General features: G+C 41.8%; 1 protein-coding gene and 2 long non-coding RNA genes across 5 annotated transcripts in view; 1 reads left to right on the top strand and 2 right to left on the bottom strand.

Moving 5' to 3' along the window:
* LOC146986304 (uncharacterized) overlaps positions 1 to 3,060 on the bottom strand; it is a 69,949-nt gene extending 66,889 nt beyond the window's left edge. Inside the window, exon 1 of the long non-coding RNA XR_015036072.1 lies at positions 2,951 to 3,060. This is a non-coding gene — a long non-coding RNA (uncharacterized LOC146986304). The remainder of the gene's footprint in view (positions 1 to 2,950) is intronic.
* Positions 3,061 to 3,321: 261 nt separating this feature from the next.
* Positions 3,322 to 7,239, top strand: LOC146986303 (uncharacterized). The gene is made up of 3 exons (XR_015036025.1): positions 3,322 to 3,400; positions 3,524 to 3,610; positions 7,146 to 7,239. It is a non-coding gene; the product is annotated as an uncharacterized LOC146986303 (long non-coding RNA).
* Positions 7,240 to 9,840: 2,601 nt separating this feature from the next.
* Positions 9,841 to 26,290, bottom strand: part of kiaa1549la (KIAA1549-like a) — a 138,392-nt gene continuing 121,942 nt past the window's right edge. Inside the window, exons 16-23 of one of the 3 annotated variants that reach the window (XM_085780071.1) lie at positions 25,625 to 25,757; positions 20,509 to 20,750; positions 19,672 to 19,840; positions 16,251 to 16,348; positions 13,320 to 13,468; positions 12,664 to 12,818; positions 12,484 to 12,549; positions 9,841 to 11,119 (exon numbers count right to left, since the gene is read on the bottom strand). In XM_085780071.1, the coding sequence (XP_085636197.1) occupies positions 12,520 to 12,549; positions 12,664 to 12,818; positions 13,320 to 13,468; positions 16,251 to 16,348; positions 19,672 to 19,840; positions 20,509 to 20,750; positions 25,625 to 25,757 (976 nt within the window). In that variant the 3' untranslated portion in view covers positions 9,841 to 11,119; positions 12,484 to 12,519. The remainder of the gene's footprint in view (positions 11,120 to 12,483; positions 12,550 to 12,663; positions 12,819 to 13,319; positions 13,469 to 16,250; positions 16,349 to 19,671; positions 19,841 to 20,508; positions 20,751 to 25,624; positions 25,758 to 26,290) is intronic. The other 2 variants (XM_085780070.1, XM_085780072.1) reach the window with 2 other exon arrangements.

Genomic DNA, 26,290 nt, shown 5'->3' with positions numbered 1-26,290 from the left:
GTCACTTTAATTTTTTAGCTTCAGCAGTGACAGATAGCACAACAATCTGTCACTGCTTATGCAAATTACCAGTTATTCTTCTGTTATTCACTCCAGGCAAGCTGCTGTTGCTGCTGTGCCACCAAAACTTAAAACAAATGCCTCCCTTGAGTGCTACAGTGGCACCTCTCCCATCATCTGGAAGTTTTGTTGGATCATCTTAGTTTTATTATGTTTTACAACCATTACAAAACAAAAAAAAAATCAAGCCCTAACTCAGCTAAAATAAAAAATAATCATGTTTCATTATTCATTAATTCTAGGGGATGCTTGATAATATCGCTCTGAGTTTCCAGATTTCCATTTTTCAATCCAAACACATGCAGGTCAGGCGGATGCATGCGAGTGTGTCCGTGTGGGCGTTCACTCTGTGGTGAGGTGAGGTCTCCTTGACACTGTGCCAACTTGAATAAACTCCATTACCCTGAAAAGGATTAATGATGAATGCTGGCTTTCAAAATTTGCATCAAATGGTTTCATAATTAGGCTGATTTTAATTCTCATCAACCATACATCAAATATACAAGGTCACCGCCACTGAACCACATGCAAATACAAAGCAGCATATTCTTTTGTGAGCGTGATATGTGTGCGTTTGTGTGTCGAGACATGTCCAAGCAAACAGGCTGGATGGATGTTAATGATCTGACACCAATTAACAAGACCACTATTCACCTCGCTGTCAGAAACAGCCCCCCACCCCACACAGCTGAGGACCCAGATACAAAAATAGAGGAGAAAATTAAGTGTTGTACTGATGGATGGATTGATAGATGGACGAGGAGGGTGTGAGGTGAGAGGAGAGGAGGGGAGGTGGTGAAGGGGAGTACAAGGAGCCCCTCGGGGAGATCATGAGAAAATAGTGCTGGTTTATGAGCTGCTGCAGTCACAAAAATTTAATAGATCAACTCTAACATGCTGGCATTCAGGGGTGTGGAAGCTGATGGGACGAAGTATTTCAAGTTATTTCCTTCATATTTTCGACAAAACTGTCAAAACAGTTGAAAAGTGTCATCTGACTTATTTAAAAGAGTCCTGTATGACTTGATATATTGCTGTACGTGTGTGGACGACACATGCATGTGTTATCAAAAAGCTCCTCTTATCTTCACTGGGCTGCTTTGGCGTTTGATGATAGTGTCTTTCCAGCGTCTGGAGCAACTTATCTGACTCTGGGAAATTTACACCCACTCAGAGTCATCGGATAGTGACACGGGATGACACCGTCTCTCCCACACTTCCTAAGAAAAAGACCTTTCAGAGCCGCACGTCTCTGCTGTTGTGAAACGTGGAAACAGGAAAATTCAAAAAGGCACAAAGGCAGCTATGACATTTGATATTATTATTATTATTATATAGCCTCCTGTAAGCCACTGAATGTTTTGTACGAATGTATAAAACAATAGTTTGAGGATTTTAGAGGAGTTGTGGAGGTGCAGGGATCAGTCCGTCCTCCATCTGGATCTTACAGTGCCATCTACTGCTCATCCTCTGCGACTCCTCCACTGCTCGGGCTTATTACTGTAAACACTAGTTAGAAGTTTCAAGGACCAGTTAGACACGGAGTTAATGGAGCAGATGCCCCGAGGAGGCTGAGAGCTAAATGAAGGTAAAGCTTGTATGAAGGTATAATTATAATCAAAATGAGCAAAGTGTAAAAAGAGGACCTCTGGGCCAGAGTGGACCAGGGGAGCGGTTCCACTAACATGGTCCCCGCTGTATTACCAAATGCAGCATGTTTAATTATATCCATACATAAAGAATAGAGCGGGTTCACTGAGTGCTCATTCTACCGTTGTGAATTATATAATCGCTGTATTTTCCATATCATTCTAGCCAGTGTGGCATTTTGCTCTGTTTTTGATAATGTGCTTTGGGCTGTCCTGGGCACTTTGACTTCTATTATGCAAAACAAAACAAAGGTACGTCAATAATAGTGTTGTAGTACTCGAGACCGGCCTTGAGACCACATTATCAAGCTCAGTCTGGACTCTCTCTGACACTTGCTCACTTTGATGTGATGTTATTCAATAACTTTAAGACAATCAAAATTGTTCTACAAAAGAGTATGCTTGTGTAACCATCTGAAAAACTTGGTTGCACCACCAGTGTCAATAATTAGAGACTTCAGCAGGTTCTGTGCTGTCTTTTCCTGCTCAATCCAAACTTTGTTTCAATTAAATATGGTATATAGATTATCTATCAAATGTTATTTTCTTAATAGCTGAGAAATAATGTAAATCAAGCCACATGATTATTATGAGTAGCCTACTGATAGTGAATACAGTAATGGTCTTGGAAATGGTCTCACAATGGTTTGGTCTCTCGGTCTTGGACTTGGTCACCTCCCCCTCAAAGTCTTGGTTTTGACTGGGTTAGGTGGTCTTGACTACAACACTAGTCAATAATTTGATTGTACATCCAAAAAAAAAAGCCATTGGATTTGCTGGACAGTTTCCTCTTATATTATTATTGTAAATGGACAACTGTTGCTGGCATTCAACAGGTTTCTGTGGTCGAAGGAAAAATGTGATTGACTGGTTCACATCTATGTGGAGCTCTTGATAGATAATCAAACAGCCATCTTAAACATTTAGGCTACTGCCAAAGAAAGAAAGAAAGAAAGAAAAAGTCTGGTAAGTATAACAACGCCTTTTCACATAATGTAGGCTAGGCATATTTTTGCCATATTTTGTTCAACTGTTAAAACCCCTGTTGTTGTTCTGTAACGGCGGTAAACGGCTCACAGGCCCATATATTGTGGACTAAGTTAGTTCTGACAGATTAAAACACTTTAACGTTGAAGTGGACAACGCTAATCATAAGCACATAGGCTACATATCATTTTCCAAAATCTACAACCACCGGATACCAGCAGTAACGTTAGCAGCACAATGACGTTAAAACTCACCTGTTAGAAGAGTCTAGAAGTCCGACTCTGCCTCACCTCCATTGTTTATGTTCCTCATCAAGTCCATAAAGATGATGAATGATCCACAGATAACAAAAACAAAACGTTTCTTGTTTCTTGACCATAAAAATATTGCAAGATAATGCCATTAAAATCCCACAGTGCGGTTCTTCATCCAAGCTAGCTCTCCTTGACTTTCCCCGCGCGCTACCTGCCTGGTTACTTCTGTAGCTTCCTGGCGACAAAATGGCGTTCCATCGGAATTCAAGACGTAAGACGTAATCACGCACGTTCTTCTCACCCGTCCATTACAATCTGACGGAAGAGTTTCCAATGTATAGTACGTAGCCTACTGTAGGCCTTCGCGACAGATGTGGAGGTCAGGTGTAATCTGAACTGTAGCGGCGCGGGTTCGAGTCCGACGTCTGCCCCAATGAAGTTGACTGACAGGTGAAGTGGGTGACCTAAACCTTTACAACTGTACACTGAACCACCTGTACAATTATTATGTGAAAGGGCGTTGTTAGACTCCCCTGACTTTTCTTTCTTTCTTTCTTTTTTAAAACTCACAAGCCTGAGCTGGTCAGAAGGAGGGAAGAGAAGCCCCCAGCCCAGGCTGATGGTGCTGGTGAGGGGAACAGAGAAACTTTAGCCTTTGTGGTCAGGTCCTCATAGAGTAGCTACACAGTTTTAAACCCCATGGCTACTTTCTTGCAGAACAAACTAGTAGCATTGGAGTATTTACCTGGATTGAGTGCACCGCTGTGTGTGTGTGTGTGTGTGTGTGTGTGTGTGTGTGTGTGTGTGTGTGTGTGTGTGTGTGTGTGTGTCCCTCAGGGCAGCGCCAGAGGAGAATCTGATCAGACTGTTGCTTGAACAGTCTACACACAGGCTGAGAGTGAGGAGGAGTGAGGGTGTGTGTGGAGTTGGATAGAGGTGGAGTGGAGATTATTATTGAGTTCACAGGAATCTGATTGATCAGTGATGAGTTGTTACTTTTTGGTGAGCAATGACATTTGCAATTTAATTTTCTGCAACTTCTGATTTTTTTCCCCCTACTGTCTTCATTTTACAACAATGTCCCATGAATTTCAAATAACACATTGTAGCCTATCTGTGTAACGTGCACCTAAACTAACACAGTTATGTGTAACCGTCACAGCGAGCTAATTATTATTTTGTTTTACATTATTTACCATAGGGATGGGAGTGGTATCAGTCATCGAAGTCTCATTTGTGCAACATCTGCAAATGTTTGTGACTGGCTGAGTGAGTGAGTGATAGAGTTGACCGAACGATGAAGATACGTCATTGGTCGGCTGAGTGTAGGACTTTTCTTATTGGTTGTTCTAAAAATAATGCAAACAGTCCCTATTTTGTCCATTTACAGTGAATCATAAACTGTTTTCTACCATATTTTCCCAAATACTGAAGGGGTGACCTTTGTTTACCTGCTCCTGCAGAAGGAAACCTGCCTATTTTAGCATCATCTAGTCTCAGTTATATATCCAGCGGCCACTTCTCCCCATACCCGTGATGGGATTGCAGCTAAGCTAAACTAATAAGGACATAATACTTAGAATAATGCATCCTAAAATTCAAGCCACCGTGCTACCAAACCTGGTTTTGCCCTCCTCTTCTATCCTGCAACTGTAATTATGGCGTCTTCTTTTTCTTATTAGCAGATAAGACTTTCATAATTGATCCCTAGAGAGCCTGCCCAAACTTAATTAATGTCGGCTAAACAGAGCCCTCTCTCCTCTTGTCTCTTTCTTTTCCTCCTGCCCTCCATCTCTCACTCTTTATGTCCCTCTTCACCCCTCTCCCTTTCTGTCTGTTTGTCTCTCTCCCTTTCTCTCTTATTAAACAACAGCAGCAGCAGCAGCAGGGAGAGGGAAACCGCTTGTCGGTGGTAAATGTGAGAAAGCCCTGCACAGGAAAATGAAAGCTGGACTTGACACAGGCTTGACTCAGACAACACCGAACAACCATCTGGGGGGTTATTGCTGTTGTGTGTGCTCACATACTCACTGAACTGAGTCTGAACTGAGAGTGTGAATCCGTGTGTTTGTGTGGATCTAATTCCTCCGAGCAGTGTAAGCCCTGAAATCGCGCTCTGATCTTCAGCTCAGTTGCCCACTCTCTTTATTCCCCATTTGTTTGACTTAGAGAGATTAGCCATTAATTACTGGCTAGAGAAATTAAGCACACACAGACACACTCAACCGCACACAGATAGTGTGGTGAAGAGCCGTTAAATAGCACTCATTACACCGGCCGTACTGAGGTGCAGAGCGCTGAGGCAGCACTGTCGAACACGAATCTCACACATACACATACATATACACATACACATACACATACACATACACATACACATACACGTACACATACACGTACACATACACATACACATACACATACACATACACAGCTGCTGGGAAACGGTTGGTCAAAAGATGCTGTTCTGGGCGAAATCTGGCGGGTTTTAGCTGAGTATAACATCAACCTCCCGCGTGAGAGAGCAGGGGATTAGCGGTGGAGAGACGAGCTGACCGAGGCCAAGACAGGATGAAGAATATCACAAACACAGGACACCTGAGCAAGCACAAAGGCGGGCGTTTGGTGTTTACACAGAGCCCATCAAAGCTTTCCAAAGCCCTTTACATCATGTAGAGCTTCATTTCACACAGTGCAAATGAGCCCCCTGACCCCCCCAGATAAGGCAATACGAGGGAAGTCTGATAAACTGGCAAAGTTCATCTCAATAATAGAGCAAATCCGTGTTCCTGCAGATCATCAGGAACAATATTTTGATTTTCTGTGTCACAAAAGTCTTTCCCATGGATCCACAACTGTTCGATAGTATAATAATACTGGTGAACAGTAACAAAGCTAACATTATTATACTGGTCATCAATGAAAACAGGTGTGTAACATTATGTAGAGGTCAGTTTATTGACATGTGGAGGAGATCTGAGCCAGTTCCCAGTCAAACTTGGAGCCTTGTAGCTCCTCATAGGTCGCTCCTTCTCTGTAAAACCAGACCAGTGTTGACTCCAGAGTTGAACTGGGAAAGAAGTTCAGTCTTTGACTTGTTGCAAGAACGACACTCACGGAGCTGGTGAAAACTTTGCAACTTTTGCAAGCTATTTTTAGAACGGCTGAGCGCAGCCGCAAGCTGCTCAGAGCTATTCTACGGAGGCTAATGGGATTTCTTGGTTTCCCTCATCAAATACACAATCCAACAACTCCAAAACGCTCTGGTGGACAAGTTGTACGAGACTGAGTTGTTTTAGAGGTAAATACAGAGACTGCTTGCTGAAAAACTGCCCCTGAAGACAACGTGCATCGGCTGTTATGCATGAATTTACCTCGAAAACGACTTTGTCTCGTAACGTTCTGTTATTATCTCATAGCGTGGTGAATGTGCAGGTCACAACTTGTCCACCAGAGCGTTTTGGAGTTGTTGGATGGTGGATTTGATGAGTTTGATGAGGGAAACCAAGAAATCCCATTAGCCTCTGTAGCGTAGCTCTGAGCAGCTCACGGCTCTGCTCCGCCGTTCTAAAAATAGCTTGCACCGACAATTAAAGGTAACGGACCTACTGCTATGACTATAGCAATTATGGCAATGGGACAATTTGCCAAAATGTTGAACTATCCCTTTAAGGGTTGGTTTTTGTTTAATTTTCTTGTGTGTGGGATGTCATTACATCTTTGTAAACTGTGTGGGCCAGTGGTTTAACAAGCACTAACGTTCACGCTACCAGACTGGACACCAAAACAAAGAGCAGAGAAACTCAGATGCCTCAAATACCCCATTATCCCACTATGAGTTTTATTGCATAGAAAACAACTGTTTTCTGCTGTATATTAGTGTTTAAAATGATGTTTACTTACTTGTTTACTATGTAATTAGTACTTGTTTTATTAGTCTGTGATGATGAAGCGACTTCCCGTCTCCTGTTTCGTGTTGCATGGAAATATTCCACTTAACACTTTAACACTGAAGCCTGTGAAGCTTCCTTTGCCGTATCCTGAGCACAGTGAGACAAAAATATTCAAAAATTCAATGCAGAAAATAAAAGTCATGTTTCAAAGTGACATAGTATTCTTAATGTTACAACTGAAGCCATGAAAAGCAGGATAATCTGTCCTGTGATTCATGTCCGTGTCTGTTTTTAATTCACAGAGCCCTTCGCCACCGCGGCCACATCTCCTCCTGTTCACCAACAGTTTGCCTGCATCTGAAGAGTCAAGGTCACTGACAGGAGGCGGCTCAGCTTTCATCTCAGGGACAGAAATGATTCTTCAAACATGTTTTATTCATCGTTCGACTGCTTCACCTCTAAATGAATGAATGAATTTCTTTTGCCTGCAGAAAAAAAAGACACACACACATACAAATAGGAACAGACAAGTACTTTTGATTACAGTTTTACAAGCACTGACTGCAGCTTCAAGCCTGCACTGCATGTGTCTGGCTCCCTCTAGTGGATATATACTGTAACACATCACATATGGAGTAGTTCACAATCAATCAATCAATCAATCAATCAATCAATCAATCACACATCTGACAAATCAACATGTTTGTTTTCACAAATTTATTGTCTTTATTGTTTTAAATTCACCATTTTTTTTTCTGCATAACTACATCCAACAGCATTCATAGTTGTCGTCACTGTGACCTCATCGACGCCCGAGTGACGACAGTGTGACATCATCAGCGCCGCCATGACGACACCGCGGCATCGTGAAACATGGCTCAAACGGCAGAAAAATAACTACTGACAGTCGGTCCACCCCAGAGTCCGTCGTCAATAAAAGCATCTCGCCGCTACCCGTGTAAAAGCACAAACATTGCACATCAACTTATAGCATAGCATCAAGTCTCCCTCAGTTTTTTTACTGCTGAAAAAAACAAACCCCGCCCACCACCAACGACCCCGCCCTCTTCAAAATGGAGTCAGATAAAATGGTCAACATGAGTGGAAGCGTTTTCTCTTGAAACCAAACATGGGTTTATACACCGAGTATGATTTAAAATACAATGGTTATGATCAAAAACCAAACTTCACTGTCATCTCAAACCTGTTAACCTTCAGTTTTTTTCCTTTCAAAATGTCCACATTGAATATTTAACATCATCGTGTGCAGACCTGGATTTAGAAAAGAAAAGGAATCTGCAACAAACTCTACAGGCATCATTTGACACATAGTTAAACAATATTAAATGAAGTATTTGCATTTATATTTTAAAAGTTGATACTTCCTTTAAATTTGTATTCGAAGCCATAAATGTCGAGACATGGATGGTCCCTCTGATCAGCCCCACCCCTACTGAGAAATGTCTTTTGACCAGCCACCCGAAATAGTCCTAAAAGCTTCTTTCTCACATTTCCTCTGTAATTTCCATTTTTAAAATATATTTTCTCTTCTTATACAACTATCTCTTGTTGTTGTTGTCAAAGCTGGTATATTTACGTTTTTATTATCCTGAAAGAGTCAAATTCAAGATGCATTCAAGACTTAAAATATCAAAATCTGGCTTTAAAAATGTTCCCCATGTGTAAATCCTATGTGTGTCTTATTGTTTAATCCACGTTTCTCTTCCAAGTCGTACTATAACCTTCAGATTCCCTTAAAACAAAACTGTGCACACGTCCTGTCTGCAGCTACAGCTCTGTCTACTGGTCAAAAACAGGTGTCGTCATTTTAGCTGGTTTGTTTTTAAATCTGATTTTGCACAAACAGATTCGTACTGATGATGTACTTTGCATTTCTGAAATGTTTCGTACGTTTATTGAATCAGAATATTTCATGCTATACAACAGCATTTTTTTTTTTTTTTTTGCATTGATCCTGCTCTTTTCTCTTGTCGTCTCAGTTTGGGCTCTTTAATTATTATTTTTTTTTAGAAAAAGTGCTCATTTCAGTTCAAACTACTCTTAACTACTGTATTTTTTTTTTTACATTTCTATCTATACTATCTCTGTTCTGCTTCATCATTTCATCTCTAATAAACTCTCATTTGGTATCATTTGCCACTTTTAACACAACACTGTATGTCTTCTCTGTTTAGACGTCCACTTGGTGAAGTTAATATATGGCTATAATCTCCTTTGGTACCATCTAAATGATGAGAAGCCTATCGTACAGTGTGCTCATAAGATTTCCACTTGTCCTCAGAAAAAATGAGGGTAAATATAATTTAGACTGTGACATTCTTTGTAGTAAAATTTACATCGTTTTGACTATAACACTATATTAGGTTTAAACATAAAGGATACTGTTAGATCTTGCTCTACATGTCGCTCTGAACTCTCCACCTGTTCCTTTTTTGTTGTTGTTGTATGTTTTCAGTAATATTTTTGTGTGATGATCCGGATGAGATTGAAATGTGTGCGTCCGTCAGAACGGTTCACAAAAACAGTCCTTTGTAAAAACACTGAGAAACCAAAAAAGAAAGAAAGAAAGAAAGAAAAATGGCATCAGAACAACGTCAAGCAAAGTTTCCCTCCCGCACAACTTGCATAAATCTCTTTGTTAAATCATCTGCTATATACAGTAATACAGTAATAATTTAATTGTTACATACACGGCTCGTCCAAGCCCAGCAAACAGTACTATACCATAATTTCCAGTGTGACCGCGTGTTCATCCCTCTTTCCACCAAAACGTAACCAGAAGTCAAAAGTTCGGTTTTACAGTAGAGACACCTTTCAAGTAAAAGAAGTGTTTTTTCTAAGAATACTGGTGTGTTCACACGACTGAAACAGACCCGAGTCAAACAACAGAGGAAACACTTCTGATCCAACTCGTCACATTGCTGAGTGTTTATGTCTGTCAAAGAGCTGCACACGCGTTGGATTTCAGTGTCGGTCTGACTCAGGTCGGCCTAATGTTTCGCAGACAAAACTTCATAATCAGATGATGGACAGAACATTGTGACTAATTCTTGTTTTTCGTTGCTGAATCTGATGAAGGAAAAAGGTAAATGAAGTCATTTTGTTTTTAAAAGTACAGAAATGCCATCGTTACCACAGACAAACTAAGCCGCCATTTTCTCTGCTTCAAAGAATTAAATTATTTTTTTGCCTTGAAATAAAGGTGAGTGAAAGAGAAACACTCACTACATCTTTTTTTTTTGTACAGTAATCCATTGATAATAATAATCAATGCACAAAAGTAAAAGACAAAACCACACAAATATCCAAAAACTGAAATTGAGACAGCTCAAGACAAGATTTTTTTTTTTTCCTTTTTCCTTAGATGTTTTTTTTTTGTTTGTCACTTAAGTTTAAAATACACATATTAACCAGCTGTAGAAGGTTTACATAGGAATTTGGATTCATCAAAAAAACAAAACAAAAAACAAAAACAAAAAAAGAAAACACAGTTTTAAGTCAGTCCAGCATTCCTGGCTTCAGAGCGGACTCAGGAACAAGTCCAGTCCAGTCCAGTCCAGTCCAGAGGAGCAGACTACTGGCCACGGCTGGAGCACAGCTGTTCTGATAGCGCCACCGTGTGCTGGGCCGATGATCGCTGGGGCCGAGGAATCGTCGCGCTGCGCTGCACGTTCACTCTGAGCCGCGCTCACCCACAGAGAGGGAGGCACAGCGCAGCTTCACACAGCTTCAGCTTCAGCTTCAGCTCAGTTCAGCAGCGTGAGGGGCCTCTGGCTGTACAGTGGTGGTCACTACAGAAGAGGCAGTCTACTAGAGAGATAGTGACTTAGGGGCCCCGAGGGGCCAGTAAGGGGCCGGTGAGGCCGGGGGCTCAGGGAGCAGAGAGAATACAGATAGAGAGAAAGAGAAGGAAGGGGAGAGAGGGAGGAGTAGCTGAAGCTCTGCGCTGGCTAAAGAGACGGAGGAGGAGGATGTTGAGTCTGGAGCCGGTGAACGAGCTTCACGGGGCGAAGGAGGAGGAGGAGGAGAAACTCTGAGCTGCAGGTGAAAGGAGAGCGAGGAGACAACCAGTGGACAGAGGGACAGCAGCCGGACGTAATGTGAAGAAGGGAGAGGGGGGGGAGGTCCACTGGTGGGGAGGGGAGGGATAACGGTGATAAAGCTCCAGATAGTCTTCAGTGAAGAGGAGGAAGAAGAAGAAGAAGTAGAAGAAGAAGAAGAGGAGGAGGAAGTCCTCTACCATCCAAAGAGACACCTGCAGGGACAAAGAGACCAGGACGAGTCAGTGGACGATCATTTCTTTTTTCCTTTAATTGACAGGTTGAGACGGAGAGAGGGGGAATGGCACGCTGCAAAGGGCCGGCGCCTGCTCTACCCACTGAGCTAAACCCTGATTTGTTTTGTTTTTCTTTGTTGCTGTTTTTTAAAAATTATTGGTAACACTTTATTTGACGCCTATCTCTGTAACGCATCATAACCAAACTTACAGTATAATGAGTTATAATGCAATTATAGCCCTGTATAACTATAGTTATAAACACTCATAAATTATCATAAGACTTTATAACAATAAGCATAACACATTATAGAGCATTTTGTAATGGCTTATAAGGTCAAGTATTATAATAGAGTTATAATGCTCTATAATGTGTTATGCTTATTGTTATAAAGCCTTATGATAATTTATGAGTGTTTATAATGATAGTTATATACGTTCATAAGCCAATTATAACACATTATAACTATATCTATAATGCATTATCGATGTGGACATTGTCAGTGAGTAACAATTATAATGTATTATAATACCTGATCTTATAAGTCATGATAAAATGCTTAAAGTGTGTTATGATTATTGTTATATAGCTTTATGATCATTTATGAGTGTTTATAACTATAGTTATACAGTGGTATAACGGCATTATAAGTCATTATAAGTATGGTTATAATGCGTTACAGACATCAAATAAATTGTCACCAAATTATTTGGGGGGGCTTTTTTCCTTTCATTGACAGGGCAGTAGAGATAGACAGGAAATCGGGAGGCAGAGAGAGTGGGAATGACATGGTGAGGACTGTAGCCTCTGCATATAGGGCACCTGCTCAACAAGAGCGCGGTGCCTGGTCCTCGTCTGTGTGACAGTAAACTTCTTGAATCATGAGTATTCAGGTCAGACGTGTCACCGGGGACCGAGCTGATCCACAGACCCACAAACCCACTGACACTCAGCCCTGCATTTTAACAGATTCTTACTCTTCACTTTCTGGCATCAATATGGGAAACACACACCAACCCTCTGTTTTATATGGGACGGGTGGCAGCCTTAGTAAGGAGTCAGTAACCCTCCCTGAGTCTACGATACAGTCAAATCTAAGGAAAATGTTGATTATTTTCAGTTCATCTTTACGTTTTAATCTAATATTTTTTAAACATGACTCCTACAGTCGACAGTTTGTCTCTCTACAGGCTCCCAGCTTCCACTGTCTTTGGGTATAATAAATATCAATAACCTTGTAAAATGACATTTGCAAACAAGCGACAAGTTGCAGGAAATCCCTTCATCGCTGCGCAAACATGACAACATGTGACAGCAGCAGCAGAGAGACGAGCCGACTCACCGAGCCTCCACTCAGTGTCGCAGGTAGACGACGGCTTCAGCAGATGGTTTCAAGGTGACGTGAGTTCTGTGAAGAGAAGAAGAGACGGAGAGAGAGAGAGAGAGGAGATGAGATTAGCTGCTTCACACACTGGAGAAACACTCCTCTCTCAGTGTGTGTGTGTGTGTGTGTGAGTCTCACCGGTGTGTCGTTCCACTGCCTCGGCAGGTCCTCTGGCTCCGGTGGGTAGGACATCCAGGACGGGCTCCGGTACGAGGACGGCGGCGACATGACGAAGTAGTCCGAGTAACCCGGGCGGTTGGATGATATCGCGTAGACGGCTGTTATTGGGTTTCCTGTGAGGCGGAGGAGAGGAAAAGACGGAGTCAGTCAACCTTCCATAATACCATCATTCGTTCAACTAGTTCATAAATAGATCGAAAAGGTGTAGGCTGACGCTAATTCAATATTCCATTAAATCCATTAGAGCTCTTTATGGTTTCAGAGTCATAGAAAGAAACAAGTATCCAATAATTAACAAATGAAGCCAAAAAATAAAATAAATAAACAAATAATTTAACAGCATTATAGTTGCACTCATCACCCAATTAATCAATCCTGTTTATAGCTTTCTATCATACTATGTTTTAATCTATTTTTAAATTGTGTAATGTTTTTGCATTGTTTGAGATCCTCTGTCAAGCTATTCCACAGTTTTAGTCCTGCCACAGAAATACACATGCTTTTTAATGTAGTATTTTTCTCTTGGTTGTTTTAAGTTGAGTTTCCTTCTTAGCTCATATCTCCCCTCTCTTTCCTTGAACATTTTTTGAATATTATTAGGGAGTAAACTTCACCTGAGTAGGTGCTGATGGACTGGTCGACGGTAACAGCGGGGAACGGTGTCCTGGACAGCGGCAGGTAGGGGGCGCCGCCGTTGTGCTGCTGAGCCTGGAGGTCCGAGGCCTCCGACACCCGCGGCTTCAGGCTGACGTCAGGGGTGGAGCTGGAGACGGAGAGACTGTCATCAATACACCGTTCATTGATTATTGGGTAACCCTTTAATTTACAGGCCGTTCATTACGTGATAATGTCAAGATGAAATAAGTAATAAATCAGCAAACTTCTCATGTCTTCTGCCTCTAACGTCGTCTGGATTATGTGCTAATGCATCTTTTCTTTTTTGAAGCACTTTCTAACTTCATAAATCTAACTTACTTAGAAAATCTGGGTTTGACCTTTAGTTTTGGCTTGTTGATGTTCGTCCACCTCGCTGCAGTGGAACAGACGGAAATCTGAGAACAATAATTAGTAACCCTTTCATTTACAGGCTGCTAATTACGTGATAATGTCAAGAAATATCCTAGGAATAACGGTCAATTTCATTGTGATGTCATGTTTTCATAAAGGCAAAAGATTACACATGCTTTACATGCTTTCAATTTTTTGGGAAAGGCCAGAATTTTTCTCCACCAAGTCCTTGTAATTGTCATTTACAATCAATTATTTCTGGGCTATTTTTTACACAATCAATCGTTATTTCTTGGCTATAATTCTCAACATTACTATGAAATTGACCGTTTTTTATTGGCTATTTGTTGACATTATCATGTAATTAACGGCCTGTGAATTAAAGGGTTACCGATTATTGTTCTCAGATTTCATGGGTAGAGGAAACTTTTGTTAATTCCAGCTGTTCCACTGCAGCGAGGTGGACGAATATCAACAAGCCAAAACTAAAGGTCAAACCCAGATTTTCTAAGTACAGTAAATTAGATTTATGAAGTTAGAAAGTGCTTCAAAAAAGAAAAGATGCATCAGAACATAATCCAGACGACGTTAGAGGCAGAAGACATGAGTAGTTTGCTGATTTACTCTGTAGTGAGACCATTCATAAGTCTCTATATGATAAAAATGAGCTTACACTCAGCCCTAATAGTCTAGACAGGAAGACACGAGGGCACACACACACACACACACACACACACACACACACACACACACACACACACACACACACACACACACACACAAATGCTTTCCTATTGTTTAAAAGAACAGAAGTGGGTGTTATTTTCACAGTGTTTCTCAAGTGAGAGGAACAGGACTGAAGATGTAATATGTTTTTTATGACTTAAGCTGAAATTTCAGCTGTATTTGCTTTTTAAAACGGTCTCTCAGAGTGACCTCATCACTGTCACCAAGGCAACGGGCCACAGGTTGAACTCGACCAACCTGTGTCACTTAGTCAAAAACTAAAAAATCCCTAATGACACACGCTCCACCAGCCGCCCCGCTCCGAGGCACAGACTATTATTTCTAATTTTGTCGACTCTCACACCGAGCTAAGTGACAGTAAAGGGCCGGCGGACGGATGATGTCACTGCCGGCGCTCGGGGGCCGCGCACGCCTCTGTGCACACCGACGCCTCGCAGTGAATACTAACGAGGTTTTAACGGGCTGCGCTCGTCGTCCTGCCCGAGGCCACAGAGGAGCTGGTGTTTGACCAGCTGAGTGATTAAATACTGAAACATTTAAACTCTGGTTTTAAAGCAGGAATCATTTAAAATTTAAAATGAAATTAACAATAATTGGAGAATTATGTCAAAAATCCTAATTATCTTTGATTGGACATAACTTGGACCTATCACCTCTTCAGTGTATTCTGGCGGCCAAGGTCTCGAGCGCAAGGAACGACCACAACGCAAAACTCATCAGAATACTCTTACATATGGCACGAAAAACTATTCTTAAGTTCTGGATTCATAAAGACACTCCTACATTGGACGATTGGTACAAAGAGGTAATGAGTATAATCCCTTTGGAAAAATTGACTTATAGCCTTCATGATAACTTGGAGGGTTTTACAAGGGTATGGCAACCAGTTTCTGATGCTGTGGATCCCTCTGGACTGAGCTTCAATATCCCTCACTGAGTGACATAACATGGATGACTCTGGTGGTGTATTTATGTGTTTATGTATATGTATGTTTGTAAGCTGTTACTTGCTTTGTTATGTTTATTCATAACTGTTGAGTAGCTTATGCTACAGCAAAATGCATGGTTCTGTGGAAACCATATGTAAAGGACAATATGTGCCCTGATTGAACCTTAATAAAAATAAATTTAAAAAAAAATCCTAATTATATCTAATTAAAATGAACGTATCTACATTATATTTGCATTCAATCAGATAAGTTGGAGTGTTTCTGACTGTTTCCTCCTGCACATCACATCTGGCAGCAGCTGTTTAACAGTTATTTCCTGTGTTTATCCACTAGATGGCGAACATGCTCCTCGCTGCGACCTCTAAAGAAAAAAAAAGAAAGACCCAGCAGAGCAGTCAATCACCCTCTGCAGTGCTAAAGTGCCCAGCAACACGGTGCACACAGCAACAGCATTTAAATGAAGAAGCTTCCTGCTTCAAACAACGCTGACGAACATCTGGGCCAGAGAGGGAGAGAGGGGGAGAGGGGGAGAGGGGGCGAGAGACACTGGCAGAGAGCGGCTGTGGAGGGCAGCGGGTACGAATGGTGTCCATTAATATTATGATGCTTTTTTCGTGCGTTGTGATTGGCTGAGAAGTGATACAGAAATGCTTTATGAGAAATATTTGATCTCCACATACAGTAAGATCATTTACTTCCGTCTCACTGAGAGAACACGGTGTTCCTTGTTTTTTATTGTCATTATTTACATTTTTATAAATATATTATGTTCTGATTTGAGCGTCTATTTATCTGTGTGTGTGTGTGTTGAGTCTATATCTGTGTGAGTGTGGGTGGTACCGTCGTAGCGAGGTCCCAGGTGGCGGTCCTGGTCTGGAGGGGATCAGCGGCGGGGGCGAACCGATGCCCATATCTGGAAGCTGAGTGAACCGGAAACCCTGCAGGAAAGGAAGCACAAATATAATTTAGAGCTGGTGTGTGTGTTTGTGTTTGTGTGTGTGTGTGTGTGTGTGTGTGACGAGCATCTGGACTCAACAGTGTTAAGAAACAGAATAGGCAACATGACCTTGAGCCAAAGCCAAAGCCCAAAAAAAACAGACATAAGATGAAGCAACAATAAACCAGAGTGTCCTGGCCGGAGGAATCGAAGAGTTGTCTGATTAGAGCAGGACATGGAGGATCTAACACACACACACACACACACACACACACACACACACACACACAAATCAAGCAGCACAAGGAGACGTTATTTACTGGCGGGTGTTCAGTCCTCAGTGTCTCTTTAATCTGTGTGAAGCTGCTCTCCCTCTCACACACACACACAGTAGCTTCTTTCAGGGTCCAAAGTCTGTGTGAAAACATGTCAAAGTGTGTTTTGATCACACAGTGACAGCGTAGTGAGAGTTTGTTCATAATACAACTTTCACAACCCTCTCTACTACTAATGTGTTTAAAGGGATAGTTCAACATTTTGGCAAATTTCACCTATCACCATAATCCCTATAGTCATAGCAGTAGGTTCATTACCTTTAATTATTGGTGCATGTTGTTTTGAGATCGGCGGGGCAGAGACGTGAGCTCCTCAGTGAACACAATGGAGGTGAACGGTACAGGTCCCCTGTGCCTCATCAAACTCATCAAATACACAATCCAACAACTCCAAAACGCTCTGGTGGACAAGTTGTGACCTGCACATTCACCACACTATGAAATAATCATGTATAATTATTAGGGCTGTCAGAGTTAACGCGTTAATCGCGATTAGATTAATTAAAAAAATTAACGCGATTAAATTTTTTAATCGTGGTTAATCGCGGCCCATTTTGTCCTCTGTCTGCTGGACTGGAGGACTGGAGTGTGGGACCTCCAGTCCAGTAGGTGGCGGTAAGGCACCTTCAAGTTGGTTGCTACACAAATATACACAGTCTAACATATATCCACAGCTCTATCCATTGATTTTTTGACGGCTTTGTTGTCAACAAATGCACATGGCCATGTATTGATTTTTTTGACATCGTCGGTTGTCAACAAATGCACGTGGCAATGTATTGATTTTTTGACGGCTTCTGTTGTCAACAAATGCACATGGCCAGGCAGAGGCGTAGCAAAGTAAAGGGCAATTTCCACTGGATGCAATTCGTTTCAATTCTGTGTGAGTTTCATGCATCATGTGTTATGATTAGGTACTAGGCCTGCTAGGTCTGGTCTAAAAGTTGTTTGTCTAGAGATTATAACACTTTGGAGGGTTGAAAGTCCAAAGCGCCATATATAATATTTTTAATAGAGATTAATCGCGAGTTAATTATGGAAAAAATGCGATTAATCGCGATTAAAAAAATTAATCGTTTGACAGCCCTAATAATTATGTAACATTACGACACATGAAGCAAATACTCAAAACTACTTGCGCTTTTGAAATCACTCCGCCCAGCAGCCGTGTCTGGATGTAGTTCTGGCTGCAATTACGAAAACAACTTGTCCACCAGAGCGTTGTGGAGTTGTTGGATTGTGTATTTGATGAGTCTGATGAGGGACAGGGGACCTGTACCGTTCACCTCCATTGTGTTCACTGAGCAGCTCACGTCTCTGCCCCGCCGATCTCAAAACAACATGCACCGATAATTAAAGGTAATAAACCTACTGCTATGACTATAGAGATTATAAATATCCCTATCCACTATCCATTTAAAAGTTCACACAAACACTCTCCATCCATCTGATATACTGGCCCCAGCCCGTCTCTCGAATTTAAACTCATTGTGGCCCCATATCCAAAAAGTTTGCCCACTCCTGCTACTGTAAGAATCTAAATATCAGTGTTTGTAAATGACCTTGAACCTTTTTAGCAGCAACATCAGGCCTCGTTCGACGTTGTTTTCTGTAGCAGTGGGTAATACGATGATGCTGGTGAGAGGAGAACCCACAGAGAATCATTACGCAGTGTGTTTTAGAGCCTCTCAGCTCAGCTGTTTTGGTTTTATGACCTGTAGCTTCATTGTTTTGGTTCTCTCCCACTGCTCTCAGCGGCTGAAAAGCTTTAAAAGCCACCATGTGTGTGTGTGTGTGTGTGTGTGTCACCGGCGCAGCACCAAATGGCTGACAGAGTTAGAGAGTTAGAGAGGAGGAGGTGGTGCAGATGGAGGCAGTGGAGCAGCTGAAGAGCCAAATTATTTCCCACAAGAGTTTTGTGGAGAAAATGAGAGCGAACAGAGAACCTCCATTTATCAGGTGGACACGAACGCCCAGGTGCAAACACCGAGCGAATCCTAATGTTTCTCTGTTCCTGCTCGACACCGACACTTCCTGTGTGGCCACAAGGACCTCATGAGGGGATCACATGTCGGTCACATGCTCTCACACACTGTGATGGCGGCTCTGAAGTGGCTAAATTTAATCAGTTAATGCAATTTTTTTATCCCCAAGGTGAACGTGTTTCCCAAATCTCATCATCCTTCACTGATTTCTAAAACCTTGGACAAATTAACTTCATAGCTTCGGAAAAAGAGTTGAATAACAGAGGACATGTGGCTGAACGCCGAGAAACCCAGTCATCCTCCAACAACTCCTGGGCTTTTGTTGGTAAAAACCTAATTCGTTTTGTTAGAACTCCCAAGCAGAAGTCCATATTTTATTCCAGAGACAAGTGGCAAAAATCATTTTAAAGGTTCTGTGTTTCAATATAGTTAGATAGATAGATAAAAAATGTATTGTACAGACTCTAGGTCCAGTTAAGAGCACAAGACAAGACAGGAAAAGAACAATACAAACAGCGACAATACCAACATTAATGACAACAACATCAACAATGACAACAACATCAATGTATCATTCATAACTCTCTATCTTGGAAATATGCTGGATGGATCGAGTAAAATTGACATCTATCTTCTTAGGGTCTTGCTGGCTGTAAGTAAAAAGGCCATCACAAAATGCTGGCTCCAGAAAAACAGCCCCACGACAGATACTTTTGTTAACATTGTAAAAGAATTGCATGTCCTAGAGCGAACGACTCACTCAATCCGACACCGAAAAGATCTGGGCAGAAATGACTTATTTGGCCATTGAATGATGTGTTGTGTATAATATTTTGGATATACAGATCACCCCTGGACCTCGAATTCATGTGATTGTTCAGTGTTTTGCATTTGTCTTTTGTTTTACCTTTTCAATCTCTGTACTAAAATATGAAAATGATCGATAAATAAAGAGTTGTTGTGTTGATGCCTCTACAGGGAGGTTTTTCTTCCTGTTTGCTCACCGGTTTGGGCAGGCTGCACTGGTGCATGTCCTCGTAGGCCGCGCTCCGCTGCCGGCCGCCACACGGGTGGTTCATGGTCCCCGGGGCGCTGGTCACGCCGTCGCTGTAGTGGCTGGTGTGGGAGGGGTTGTAGGCGCTGTGGGCGTGGTGGTGGTGATGGTGGTGGCTGCTGGGAGGAAGGAAGGAGATGGGAAAAGTTAACAAAGAGGACACTGCACCCATTTGTGGCTAAGAGAAATGGCGAATATGCTTCACCTGGAGAGACTGAGACTGTAATGAAGACAGAGAAGAAATGTTTAAAAAAATGTGGGACCCTGTTCTGCAATTGTTTCAAAGAAAAGACTAATGTGTCAATGTGAAACACCTTGCTGTGTGTACGTACTTCTTATTTTACTTTTCACTTTGTACAGTTTTCTTTAAATATGTTTAGTTTATTGTAATGACTGTGGCCTTTATTATTTTCTTATGAGATGAGCTGATTCTGTTCATGTTTTATTTGTTTGTTTTGGGGTGGGGGGAGGGGTTTGTTTTGTTTTTGTTTTGATTGTTTTTTCTGTTTGTCCTGTGTTTTTCTTAAATTTTGAAAAGCAATAAACATATATACATATACTATGTAAAGTTAACAAAGAGAAAAGAAGCAAGAGATCTTCAGATAAACCGAGTGCACTCTGTAGAAAAAAAAAACAGCTTGAGTGTGGGATGTTTTGTTTTCCACAGAGTTCAGACGGAGACGTCAGGGCGGCTCGCTCTATTCGCCGCCGCACAATACTGGAAATCATGCAGATGTGGTGCCGGAGAAAATAAATCATCGCCGGGAAAAAAAAAACATGAATTTACTTCGTTGGCGGGGAAGGCGGGTCGTGGTCCGGAGGTGCCAGACTGAAGGCGTTGCCTAGCAACATGTGCATCTGCGTGCGGACCTCGTCAATGGATGGCTGCGAGCTGAGTGTGGAGGAGTCGGAGCCGCGGTGAGCTTTCACCCCCAAGCTGCCGTTCCCGGTGCCGGTGGATCCACCTCCGTAACCCAGAGAGCTCATCAGCCGGTCGACGTTCGTCTCCTCAAACGGCTCCGGCTCGCCCTGCGGAGAGGGAGAGAGAGAGAGAGAGAGAGAGAGAGAGAGAGAGAGAAGGAGGGAAAGTGTCAGCAGGAGGAGAGTGTATTCAACAGCCTGTCTGTTAAGTGTTGAGGAAGTGGACACAGCGCAGTGACAGGTGTTTCTGACAGTTTAATCTCTGACCACCTTGTCTATGAACGTCCCTGAACTCTGATCTCTAATCATAATTTCTCTTGTTTTATCATTTTTATCCTTATTTGGAGACATATTGAACAATCTGGAGAGACTAACAACCGTCTTTGACTGTTAACCTGACCCTTAATAACTCTATTCTAATTCAAACTCTAATACGTCACACCAAACTCTCAATTTACAGTTGCATGCAAAAGTCTGGCCACCCCTGGTCGATATTTCTGTTAAAGGGTCACAGTCAACGAGCAGATTGTCAAATGAGTCACAGTGTTTACCTCCCATGTAACAGAAAAACTACGGTGGCCCTGAGAGCTCAACACTCAGCTACTTAAGAAAACACAAGTGCTGCAACTTCACGGAATATAGTTTGTGTCTCTTTTTCTTAAAGGGATAGTTCAACATTTTGGCAAATTGGCCCATTGGCCCATTGCCATAATCCCTATAGTCGTAGCAGTAGGTTCGTTACCTCTAATTGTCGGTGCAAGCTATTTTTAGAACGGTGGAGCAGAGCCGCGAGCTGCTCAGAGCTACACTATAGAGGCTAATGGGATTTCTTGGTTTCCCTCATCAAACTCATCAAATACACAATCCAACAACTCCAAAACGCTCTGGTGGACAATTTGTGACCTGCACATTCACCACGCTATGAGATAATAACGGAACGATACGAGACAGAGTTGTTTTAGAGACAGAGACTGCTTGCTGAAAAACTGCCCCTGACGGGAACGCGCATCAGCGGTTTTGCATGAATTTACCTCTAAAACAACTCTGTCTCGTATCGTTCCGTTATTATCTCATAGCGTGGTGAATGTGCAGGTCACAACTTGTCCACCAGAGCGTTTATTGTGGATTTATTTATTACGGCAATGGGCCAATTTGCCAGAATGTTTAACTATCCCTAAGTGTGAGCAGTTAAGCAGGTGGAAGATGAAACACAATATTTTAAGCAATATCAGTGTATTATTTTTAGTTTTCTACAGTTTTTTTAACAAAGCAGCAGCCTGCAAAAGAATGGGAAAACCAAGACACTTGAGCTCTCAGATAACTTTGACCAAGGTATCAGACAAGATATTTACTATTTAAACACTGTGATAGTTTCCCGGGGGAGGGGGGTCTTAAACCGAACATATTCCATGTCCCTGATTTTAAGGATATAATAAGTGACATGACAGTCTAATAATAACTAATGTTGATCTTTGGCCTAACCTTTATCTTTTTTTCTAATTAAGGGCTTACGTTTACATCCAACACCAAACCCTGATATATTTCCTAAACTATTAATGACCTCAATCTTAAATCTGATTAAGCAACAATCACAATATAATCTTGTTTTGTTTGATTCATTATGTATTTATTATTTATTTGTCTCTTAAATTGTATTTTTCAAAGGGAACTTGCTGTTTATTATTCAAAAGTCAAGTTTAATGATCTAATTAGGATTCATCTACAGAACAACAGGATTCTGTTTTTATTACCAATCAACCCAACCTGAACAAAAAGGAGTCGGTTTATTCAGACTAAGACCTGTTGCAGTGCAAAAAAACATCTTGTTTTTTCTTTTTTGGTTTGTTTTTCAGTCTGCTGGCCCCCTCAGGTCAAAGCTGCTTGATTTATGTCGTCATGACAACAAACATCAGATCAGCATCTCATGTTTGCACAAAAACTATGTGTTTTTTTTTGTGCAAACATGAGATGCTGATCTGATGTGAATAAATCTCCCTTCCTGTGGTATGACTACCTGTAGACACACACACACACACACACACACACACACACACACACACACACACACACACACACACACACACACACGCTCTGGGCTTGGTGACATCACAGCATTAACAAGCGTCTTGCAGCATTGACAGATATTACACTTTATGAGCCAAACGTCTGCTGAAACACACTGAAGATAATGAACGATTATTAATTTAATCAGACATCGAAAAACATCAATAACCCATTTTGTCAGTTTTTAATTAAAATTTGCTCCGAACACTTTTAATAAGGTAATGAAATTTGATCATATCGTCACAACAGGACTCCACTCAAAATTGATAAATGATGTTAAATTATTACCTTGCCCTGAGACACACTGCATACACACACACACTAACACCCACACGGGGGGCAACCGCCATTCCGACATCCCACCAGTCCGACATAGGGCTCTAATTGTCTAAATGGCAACACTCAAATGTCCGACAATTTTTACCTCCTATGGTCAGAATGACGGTATTTTTTTTTCTTTTTTTAAACATCCTGCCTTTCCAACAATCCCTTTAATAGCGTATTTGTTTCCCCAAAAGATTTTGCACTGGTTGGGCTTAGGCAATGAAGAAAGGAGTTGGTTAAAGCTGTACAGAAAAGAAAATTGAATTTAAGCCCACTCTGGGTCATAAAATTAGTGTAATAACTCATCTATCAGACGATGTAGGCCAAACTTTGTGCAAAATTCTATTTTTGATTAAATCCGGGATGAAAGTATGTTTTTGTTTTTTTTTCGCATTGGATAATGCAGGCGCACGGATTATACGTCAGCCTGCTCACGATTCATCAGCCACTGATATTGGATCCGTCATCCGTCAATCAAACGTCAGAGACACACACACACACGAAGCTCGGTCTCGCCCCAAGCTTTGAATATCCCGCCTGCTCGATAACGACCAATCAAATTCGTTTTCCTCACTCAGGTAAACTCGTGCGGAAACTCGTGACAACTCGGGGCGACAAACAGGACAAACGGCCATTTCTGTACACCTTTAAGTTCAGCAAAAACACCAGGTAGAGGCTAGACAGGCAGACTAGTAATTACACACAACCATGTGGGTATTCCTCTATCAGCATGTCTTAAAGAAGGGAGTCACCTGTTGAGTAACGCACATTTCCTTATAGAAAGCCTTGTCGGAATGGTGGGACGTTCGCATGTCGGAATAGCGGTATGTCTAAATGGTGGGATGTCGGAATGACAGCATGTAACCCACCCACACACACCTTCAAACCTACAGCAAATGAACAACATCCCCAAACATAAACAGGGAATAAAACAGGTTATAACAGCATAAATCGCCTTGTTGTTTACAACTAACGTTACTTCCGGGTAGAAAACCAGCACGTAATTTGAATGAGAACAGTATACGAACAAGAGTTTAGCTATAGGCTATATCATGTTTTTCACGCCACTATCACCGTTTAGACAAATCTGAAATGATTGAAGAAACATTACTATTTCTGTGAGTGTGTTTTGTGTTGCTGTGTGTGGTATTTATTCAGTTTGGGGGAATCATGGTGTCTAAAGCATCAGTGGTTCAGCTGACAGGGACAGCTAATGTAGTAGCAACGCTAACGGCGGTAACAAAGCTAACATCAGGACGGCAGCTGTTAAAACCCTCCAGTTAACTCAATCATGTTGTAACTAAGATATCTGCTGGAAAAAATATTTTTTCATGGACCGTTTATTGAGTCAGAGTTATTAAAGTTAAACAGGTAGGCTAAAGTTAAACGGTAAGCCCTGACAATTTACGATAACCAACAAAAACGTGCACACAGAAATAGTAATGTCTGTCCAGTCATTGGTTTTATAGACTTTACAAACATCAGATTAGTCTAAACGGCGATATAGTGACATGAAAATGAGATGTATAGCGAAATGTCACTATTGTTCTAATGCTGGTTTTCTACTCTGAAGTAGTTGTAAACAACAAGGCGATTCGTTCTATAGTGTAACGCTAATGCACACACACACACACACACATACACAGGTGCAGATACCTGCTCCTGCACACACACGCACACTCTGTTCTCCTTGTGCTGGTGCATCCAAAGCCATTAACAGCTATCGAGCCTCCCATCTGAATCCATGAACAGGCTATAATCATATTCAGAGTCATTGACATTCAACTAGGTAGCACGGCTGCTGCTGCTGCTGCTGCTGCTGCGTTGGGAGAGTTCACTCTCACTCGCTCCGTCTCCATTTTATCTCCTGCTCCCTCCGTCTTTCTTCTCTCTTTCTCCATCTTTCGCTCTTTAAAATGAAGGAAGTGCTCTTTCTCTAATCGTTCTGTCATTCCCCTCCTCCTCCTCCTCCTCCTCCTCCTCTTCCTCTTCCCCTCTCCTACCTTCTCCGTGTCTTTATCTCTCTGTTTGGTGCAGGTTTTAGGGTTTTGAGAGGTAATTTGTTAATCCTCTAGGTGTGAGCTCAGAGTGTCAGAGCCACAGCGAAGGAGGGAAAGAAAGGATTAAAGTTACAAAGTCTCTCAGCAGATTATTTTCTTTTACAGATACAGTTTGACAAAGTGGCGGAGCTTTTTCTTCAACACAACCTCATCACATGACCCGTTGGGAGGAGGAAAGGGTTTCATCATTTCATTTTCTCTGTATGACTCACCTGGTCAGAGGTCAGTTTTGAGCTGAGCACAGTTTGTTACAGCATCAATCCAACTTTAAAAATTCTTCACAGCACCGGATTGAAGAGGATTTCTCTGAATCCTTCACATCCTTGAACCCACAGATCTTTGGTCCTGGTTAAAACTTCAGTGTTATGCTGCTATTTCCTTTAAATCACTGACATTTAAAAAAAAAAAAAAAAACTCGTCTTATCCCCCCCCTGTCCTCCTGACATGTTCCACTCTTCGCTGCTCTCTGGCATTTAGCTCTGAGGCCTGAGTCTTAAAACATTACAAAGAAGACTTCAGTGTCCGTTTACTCACGTCGTAGCCGTTGTTACGGATCCCCCGCCTGGATCTCTCTCTCAGCACCAGCAGGTCCATCTCCGTCTCCACCGGGCTCGGGCTGCTCAGAGACTGTCTGCTCCAGTAGGTGGGCTCCCGAGGGTGGGAATACCTGGTGGAGGAACAAATAAACAAAATAAAACACTTAGTCTTAATGGTGTAACTAAAGCTCAGGGTCATACAGTATGTGCTACTGATGACACAGAGGTCATGTCCTCTGTGTGCGTCGGATTAAATATTAAAGTGTTATTATGTAAGACATGAAAGTATCACACGGTTTAAAGCTGGGGTAGGGAGGATTCATTTTAAAAACAATTTTCTACTCACCATCATGCCAAGGAAGGGTTTGGAGAACTTTCTGAGTCATCAAAATGCTTTTGGAGTTCCAGGGGGGGTCCGGCTGGCAACGGATTTTCATATAATGGCGGCGGATAGAGTTCACTTTTGAATCGTCCAAAACACACACTATGAAACATCCAGATACCTCCATACTGCTCGTCACTACTGACCCAAGTGTCCTGAAGCCGCAACATGACAAAGTTGTTAGGAAAAAATAAATTTGATCTCTGTTTTTAGCCTTGTTGTAGCAGTAGCTCCCAGTGGCTGTGTTGATGTTTGTGCGCATGTGTGAAATTTGCTGCTCGT

Source organism: Trachurus japonicus, chromosome 6 (assembly GCF_045865225.1).
Source record: "Trachurus japonicus isolate A0001 chromosome 6, Traja_1.0".
NCBI lineage: Eukaryota > Metazoa > Chordata > Actinopteri > Carangiformes > Carangidae > Trachurus > Trachurus japonicus.
This window is presented reverse-complemented; position numbering and strand designations above follow the sequence as displayed.